At 30.5% G+C, this 8,838-nt stretch overlaps 1 protein-coding gene across 1 annotated transcript; it reads left to right on the top strand.

Annotated features, from left to right (window-relative positions):
* Positions 1-1,380: 1,380 nt before the first annotated feature.
* On the top strand, positions 1,381-8,012 carry LOC126844267 (zinc finger protein PLAG1-like). Its single transcript, XM_050582330.1, has 2 exons — positions 1,381-2,061; positions 5,945-8,012. The coding sequence occupies exons 1-2, from the start codon at positions 2,049-2,051 to the stop codon at positions 7,615-7,617; spliced, it is 1,686 nt and encodes a 561-aa protein (XP_050438287.1). The 5' UTR covers positions 1,381-2,048; the 3' UTR covers positions 7,618-8,012.
* Positions 8,013-8,838: the final 826 nt, after the last annotated feature.

The raw sequence follows: 8,838 nt of genomic DNA, 5'->3' as shown, positions 1-8,838 counted from the left end.
GTTATGTAGAAAAAAAATGTTTGCTTTTTTTATGTAAATAAATTGGGGTTTAATCATGATTGAAGTATACAAAGTTATTGCACATGTACCCCTTCTTAATAAAATATTATGATAAAAACAAATATATAGTCAAATTGATATCCCCTTACCCTGCCATTTTGTTTCTGAAGATAACAATTCAAGATGATGTGCAATAACCTATATAATTCAACCATGGTTGTAATATTGAAAAAATTGCAAATTTAATTTATTTAATTACAAGAAACTGACACACTGATAAATGAATATCAGCTTCCTACTTAGAAAAGTAGCCAAAGAACTTGAATCTCTACACAGAATTCAAATTGGACCATCCTATGAAGTCGACATTTTATCATTGATTTTTATCTGTCGAGTGTCGACTGTTTCAAACTATAAATTAAATTTCAATTAAAATCTGATATCTGAAAGCAATTTATCTTTTCGGTTTTGTTTTGTATTTTATATTTTCATCAAAAACATTTTACTTAAATTTTTAATACAATATATTTGCACACTGTAATTGGGTCCACGATTTTTAAATAATTATAATAGCGTTTTATCGTGGAAATCCAGATTTTTTTAATTTCAATAAGTGATCACGAGTAAGTTAAATTTAGCTATTAACCTAGTAGCAGTACCAATAATTATACACCATACATAAGTACTCAAATAAGCCATTTATAAACGGTGTTTTAAAAGAAACACGTTTAAAGGAAAGTGCCTATTAGGGTGGTATTATTTAAGGGATGTCAAATTTACAGTAACGACGGAGTAAAACAATTTTGAGAGTAGGCAAAGAACGGTTGCCCTAGAGTAGGTAGACTTCTACTTATAATGACTTAGCATACAAGCACAGATTATACGAATATAATCTGTGATATATGTGATACAAAGTCTATAATTAAATATGAAATATTGGAGTTTGGCGCATAACAATTTAGTTCTCAGGAAACGTACTATCGTCGAACATCGAGGACTATAATACACTGCACGGTGCACATAGACCGTTATACTCGGCCCATAGACAAGTATAATCGGTAGTCAGCTGTAATACTGAGTGGCAAGACAAGCCATAGCCCATAGATAAGTATACTGTACCTACACATACAGTCAAGTACACACTAGTCACTACATTGCCGTTGCCGAAAGGAAAATGTTCACAGTCAGCTGCTAAACCGCACACAAAGAAACATATGTGAATTATATAATAATAATTATACATACGCGCATAACAGTTGGGTAACGGTACGGTGAAAATGGCGGGAGCGCAATAGTAATAGTGGGGAAGAAGGGAAAGGGGGGAATCGCACTCCGTAGTGCGGTTGTCTTATCTGTGATACGCAGTAGGAGAAAAAAACGAAACAAAACCAAAACAAAACAATGCGCTGCTGTTGAGTGTTGCTCAAGGGCGCATTTGATAACAATGTGAAATCGTTTGTGCTCGTTTCGTGCGGTCTCGTCGGACTGTGTAAAAAAAAAAGACAACAAAAGATTCGATAAAATACACGACATACCTCTGGCCGTTGATCCGCCGCGCAAGCAATCCACTCGCGTTACCATCAATAAGCATAATCACCATCTCACAACATCTTCGTCTCGCAATTTCGGTCTATCTGTGGCAACCTAACCGTCGACATAGCCGAGTAGCAGCTAAAAGGCAAGGCACATATTGCACAGGGGTCGTATCCTAGCGGTTGGCCCTACCCCCGACGTGCTTAGCTAATATGCCATAAATCCAGAGCTTCGATAATGCAGGACGTTGGCAGTCTAACAACGAAGAGGTACATAAGCTGAAGTAAATCGTCAACGAAGTTGTAAATAGGCATTTTCGCTATCACTTGTTCATTTTGATTCTCTCTTATTGTTTCTCTGCGAGTTTATTTCCACTGTCGTTACTCGTCAACGACCAACGACACATTACGAGACACTTTGGTGCGGGCACAAATTTCAGTGCCAAGTCATACCACTCCTGCTAGACACCAGCGAAGAACTATATACAGCCAAAATACAAAGAATATGCCTTCGGTATGGGATCCAAAGGTGCGTGTGTGAAATGATATTCATTTTATCTTTTTATACAAAGTTTGTTTGGGACCTTATGTTCTTTGACATATGACATAATCTTCAAGGCATGTCTTAAAAGTGAGGTCTCCATATTTAAAAAAAATAAAAATAAGGTTAATTAAAAAAATTCCTTGCATGGGTATGTTGTATATATTAATATAATTTTTCAATATAATCGACATTCACTTGGACGCACTTATCAAGTTGTACTAGAAGTTTTTTATACCTTCCTCATAGAAGCTTGTGGCCAATTTATTTTTTAGGTACTCAATGACTTCTTTCTTGATTTCTCATCTATATCTATCCTTTTTCCACCAAAATGTCTTTTAAGGTTCAAAAACAAGTGAAAGTTTGACGATGTCAGGCCTGGGCTGAAGGGGAACGAGGTGGGTTCAAATGTCACAACCAAACTGGTCCAAAAGAACCTTTAAATTACAGACAACGTAGGATCAAGCATTCTTTAAAACAAGTGTAAAGTGACACAATCTGCTCGGGAAAAACATGACAACCATGATTTTGGACCAGAAAACGGTTCTTCTCATCGAGTTAATGCTAATAGGAACCACAATTAATGCTACCTTTTATTGCAAGAAACTGAAAAAACGGTGCATATCCATCCATAATGAAAGACACAGAATACTGACTGCAACACAAAGGCTCTTTAAAATTAGTTTAGTTTAAACGTTTTACCTTTTAAACTAAAAAAAACTTCCAGTGCGTCTTTAAAAGTGCATCCAAGTGAATGACGATTATGTTAAAAAATAATATGTATGTACACAACATCAGAGCCGTACTCAGCTTTGCCGGGCCCCGGGAAAACTACATCTTCCGGGCCCCTTTTATTTTATTTTTTTTGTAGGGCCAGGCCCCGGACATATGACCTGAGAAAACCGGTCTGACCTGCACAACATAACCATGTAGCACTTTTTAATTTTTTTAAAAATATAGAACCCTTACTTTTAGGATACGCCTTGTAGAATATAGAATAAGTATGTACTTTGATTCTTGCATGAGAATGTAAAACGCTTCACCAACAATTTTGTAACATAAACATGAAAAATGTTACTTAACCCATCAATGCGCCATGTTGCTTATTCGCAACAATCTTTTTTTCCTTTTTCTTTATTTAATTGGTTATTTTTCATCTTACTAGTACTAACTAGCTGATAAATAGAGAAGTTTTTGATATTAAAAAAAATGTCAGATCAGCTGATAGTTCCGTTATCAGCCGCTGCTGTTGTTTAAAAATGTGTAAGACCTAATCAATATTTTTCCCGGTTTCTCTTAATTTAAAAGTATTATAAGTTTATTAATATTTGCATATTTAATAAAAAAAAAATTGTTTTGGTTTGTAATAAATAAATTAGACTTGTAATATAAAAGAAACAATAAAGGTTGATTGTTTTATCGAATATAGTAACATTTTTATGCGCAATGTTGCAAATAGGCAATAATCTGAAAATTGTTCATTTTCCAGGAAAATATTGGAGTAAGAATTTTTTTCGTAATCTACGACTCAAAATATACAGGGAACATTTTTTTTTTTTTTAATTTAAAAATTCGTGCATTGAAGGGTTAATAGAATGATTTATTTTCTACATTAGCATAAACATTAAAATATAAACCCCTGTTATGAAATTAAAATTATAAGTTCAAAATTCCAATCTCACAAAAATGTCCTAGTAAAAGCCTATTCCCAACTCAAATGTCTTCTTAAAATTTTATTTTATTATTTTATCAGGCATTTATAATTATGGAGACTTATTCGTTGTTGGAGACAACTTTTTGTTAAATATTCTGTTTTTAGCATAGAAACAGAAAATTAATACCACTTCTCAAATTATTCTATTTGAACTGTTGTGTGTTCTTTAAAATTTTATATTTAAAAGAAGACAAATGTTTTTGGTTTTAGTTTTTATATTATAATTAAAATTGTTCCTAACATGAAAAAGTTTAAACCCCTGTACTTCAATTATGGTAAAAACCATGTTGTGTTTCTCTCACCTTCATTTTGATAGACCCTTGGTACAAAATGTACACCTTATAACTACCAGAAAACAATGTTCTATAGAGTGGCGTAAGGGTAAAAAGAGCTTTAGTTTAAAAAAATTATGGTTTTACCTAATTAGTAAAAAAAAACATTAAAAAAAAAAATGGGATAATACTCCTTATCAAATGTAGAAACTTTCAAATATTTAGATTTTACATTTTTAAATGTTTTTATATGGGAAGAATAACTTATGTTTTAGTTCATAGCTACACTAAGAATTCTACTGCAAATTATCCATCTAGAATTAAATATTTGGATATTTTTCTTCTTAAAATATCTAATTTTTTTGGCGTTGATGTCAAAGGGAAAAGTTTTACTATGAGATGAAACTGATATTGTTCAAAATTGGCTCATCTTTTGTCCTCGATGCTAAAAGTATAATTATTATTAATTACTAAAAATCACACTTGCTATCAAATATTTTATAAGGTTTATACAACTCATTAAACAAACTTTTTTTTTCATTTATGTTCTTAAGAAAAACAAAAATAAGGTAGATACTCTGTTAATAGGTAATGTTACATTTGGTGAAATGTTTATACTTTATGAATAATGCAATACAATATTTGAACGTTAGACAATGAGTGTAACATACATTTTAACTCATAAAAAAAAACACCTTTTTATAAAAGTGTTCACAAGAGTAAACACTTTTTTTTTTGTGTGAAACACAATTTAAAATGTATAACAATGGAACATAATATATTAAAACTTCTATTTTCTATAACATGTAATAATAAATAACATAAACGCTACTAATTATTTCTATATTCCAACATTTTATTGTACATATAAATTTTAAATTTAGTTTGCCTTTATTTTTATTTTTATAATGGTGAAATAATTTATTATTTAAATTAAATTTGAATGTTTCAGTGAAACATATTAGATGCGAAGTATATTTTATATTTGCTCGTGTTTTTCGAATGTTCGTGTATATTTAAAGTTTTTCCTTAAGCCTATAATAACTTATAAAATACTAAACTAGATGTAATGTAGTAGTATGTTTCAAATAAGTTTGAAATATGATGTGTGATTAAAATTGTTTTTTTCTGTTCACTACTTTTGTTGCTTTTAAGAGCCTTAATAGAATTCTTTCTAATTCTTAATAGAAAATTGAAAAAAAAATTACAAAAATATTCACTTATAAGATTTAACCAACCCCGTTCTAATAGAGTTCAGTAAAAGTTCCGTGATAAACCTTATTAAATCCAATATTTTCAAATTTAAAGGATGACAATTTTATTTAAATTACTAATTTTAATAAAATAACCCCCTCCCTCTAAGACAGTTGGGGGAAAATGGTAGGTGAAGAGTTTTTCCTGGTTCGTAAAATTTTTCTATATATCGCTGGTGACACGGCAAAAGGGTCTAAGCGACAAGGCTTATACTATTGGTTAGAAAACAGTTATATATTGTATTTTTTTAATTTTATAGAGAACTGAAAATATTGTAAACAATTTTTTAATGGTTTTATCTTATATAAATTTAAAAAAAAAATAGTAAATCACAAAAAAAAGTTTAATTACTATCCTGAAAACTATGAAATATGTTGCTTAGACCCTTTTGCCGTGTCACCATCGATATTGTTTGCAAATAACGAGATTTTTTTTAAAAAAATGTTGTGATACATACTACAGTTAGTCCTTAAATACCAGAAAAATATTTTAAATTAATTTTGACTTTAAATTGTAAACTTGGTAATTTTAGTAGTTTTTATGTTTACTTCATGATGTTTTAAAAAAAAAAGAAATGTATGTGAATGAGATAATTTAGACCTTAAAATATTTATTTATTTTTGCTTTACAGACCACTGTCAATGGCCAAAAAACGAACCTGATGTACAGCAAGCATCACCGGGGCGACAACTACGATCACGCCTTGTCCAATGGTGCTCTAACTGTAATCAACCAATTCAAAGCAAATTTGGGCAACAAAATGTTTGCATTTGTAGTTTATCATCAACCCCGTTTACATCTTGTGAACCAAATTTTTCAGCGAATCAATCAAAAAAAAAAATCCGTAAAACTGTATTACCAACCACTACGTGTAAACGTCAGTTGTTTGAAACAAGCAATGAGCAGCCTGAAAGTTCGGTGACTCTAACAAATGTTGAAAAGCCAATAGAATCAGAATCTACGGTAAGTGATCAAGGCTTAATCATTAATCCTGTTCAATCGCAACAACAGTTACCTGGAATCAGTCAAATGTTGAGGGGTAGACACGTTTGCCAATTATGCTTCAAATCATTCACCAGTCCTTGCAAATTGACTCAACATTCTTATTCCCATACAGGAGAAAAACCATTTGTGTGTAAGCATTGTTCTAAAGCTTTTTCTTCTAAATTTAAGTTAGTGCGACATGTGTTGATACATTCTGACCAGCGACAATATCATTGTAACATTTGTGATAGAACATTTCACAGGAAAGACCATTTGAAAAATCATGCTAAAGTTCATAACCCTATTAAACGAACATTGCAGTGTGATCGTCCAGGTTGCTCTAAAGAATACAGTTCTTTGTTAAGTTTTCGTAAGCACATAGCAGTACATTCTGTAGAAGAAGGATTTCTCGATTGCAAGATTTGTAGTAAAGTTTTTGAATCAAAAGATGAACTATTGTACCATTTGAAAATTCATTCTGGTTCTAGAGTGATCAAAACTCCAGCCGATAAAAAATATCGTTGCAATTTTTGTGATCGTTGCTTTTATACTGGTAAGGATGTCCGTCGACATTTAGTGGTACACACTGGTCTAAGAGATTTCCTGTGTCAGTTTTGTCCTCAACGATTTGGTCGTAAAGACCACCTTACACGTCATATCAAAAAAAGTCATAATATAAATACATCAAAAAAATCTAAACCAAAAAAATCAAATGAACAGTACAAATGCAAATCTGTTGAAACCGTCTATCTAGAAACCTATGGTCATCCTTTTAAAGTGGAAAGAAAAACGTCTGAAACTATTACAAGCGGCAGTTTAATTAAACAAGAAAATCCAACGCCAGAAATTCCATTGTTCGATTCATCTAGCATAACTAGTTTTAATTATGGCCAAAGCAGTTCTTCAGTCACACAGCCAATGGTTTCCCACGATGAAGCTTCTTTACAGAGTATGAGTTATGATGACCCTCAATCATCTTATTCCGTTGATGAACTGAAAGAGTTTGCCACTAATATAACCGATCAGTTACCAGACAACTACCAAGAGACAACTAATCCCCAAATTCCTGAGTTAACCCATTTAATTGGCTTAATGCCACAACCGCAAATGGAGCCTACTAACTCTTCATTATTAAGTATTCATGATGAATCTACAATATTAATGCAACAAACCCAACAACATGTAACTCAAGAATCACAAATACAAGTTAATGAGTATTTAGCATCATCTTCTGAAATTCTGTCAGCTCTATTGAGAGAGTCCGAAACAGGCACAACGCCATTACCAGGGTTTAATCAGGTTTTCCATCAACAACAATAGTTCCCACAAGAACTTTTTTTCTCTAGTCAGTCATCCACAGTTGTTCATTCCTTTTTACCATAATTTTATCGTTATACATTGAAATACTTATTTATTAACTGAATAAGTGAAACTTAATAATAAAATAGAGCAATAAATCCAGAAATAATCGTTTCACATTGCTTTGGTAAACCATGATAGAAAGTACAACCGTAACATTAATACTTTTTTTCCTGAATAAAAACATGTATTGTTTGTTTGCTCTGCTTTTGGTGTTCCTTATATTCGTTTCAGTTATATTTGTTTATATTCTGTCAGTAACTTATTATTAATGTTCTAGTTCAAAGTCAAAAACATATTTTATCTAGTCTTCAAATCACGCATACTATGTAGAGTTATAATCATAAAAGTTTCAAAATTATTTATTGCATTTATGCAAATTGTTAATAATATTATATTGCATGAATATCTATAAGTTATATTATTTTAGTTAAACAATAACAATTAAAATTTTATAAATACTGTATTTTAAGTTGTCAATATTATACACTGAAATGTTTTTTAACGGAAAAATATATTTGCAGACTGTAATTAACCATTAATATTTTTAAAAAAAATTATTTATTATTTAATTTATATTTAATCCGTAGCTTAAAATATAAATATGTTTTGCTTTTAACACTATTTATAGGGACCAAACCCAGTACTCATAAGTTCCTAGTACTACACAATTGTTGTTATAATACTTATGTCAAAATAAATATTGATGTTGTCATATAACTTTCAAATTCTAACAAATTATTGTGTGTGTTAGTATATATATATATATACATATATACAATAATTTTCTTTATAAATAAACTAATTGTATACATGATAATATATTATTATATTTAATGTATTGAAATATGTACCTGTTATGTGTAAGTTAAGAATAAAATGTCTTTAGTATGTAGCAGTCTTAATGTTAAACCAATTTAATTACTAAGTAGCCACGACTTTCTGTAAAAAGAAGATCTGTAAGGCAACAACAAATATTTTATGGGACAGTACTATGATTTGTTCTTATTGTGCTATATTATTTATGTATGCCAAGTACAAGTGTGATATCAAAGTGTCAGTTAAATTATATTTATTTAGATATAAGTTAACAATAGGTTTGTTAAGGTTACCTTTTTGAGTTTAAATGAGTCAATATCCGTCAAGTATGTGCTTAATTTTGTTTTATGTGTTTATTATATA

The sequence above is a fragment of the Adelges cooleyi genome, unplaced genomic scaffold (genome assembly GCF_023614345.1).
Source record: "Adelges cooleyi isolate 19-005CV unplaced genomic scaffold, UGA_ACOO_1.1 ACOO_flye_CR_arks_rails_tigmint_CR_PRNA_651, whole genome shotgun sequence".
NCBI lineage: Eukaryota > Metazoa > Arthropoda > Insecta > Hemiptera > Adelgidae > Adelges > Adelges cooleyi.
This window is presented reverse-complemented; position numbering and strand designations above follow the sequence as displayed.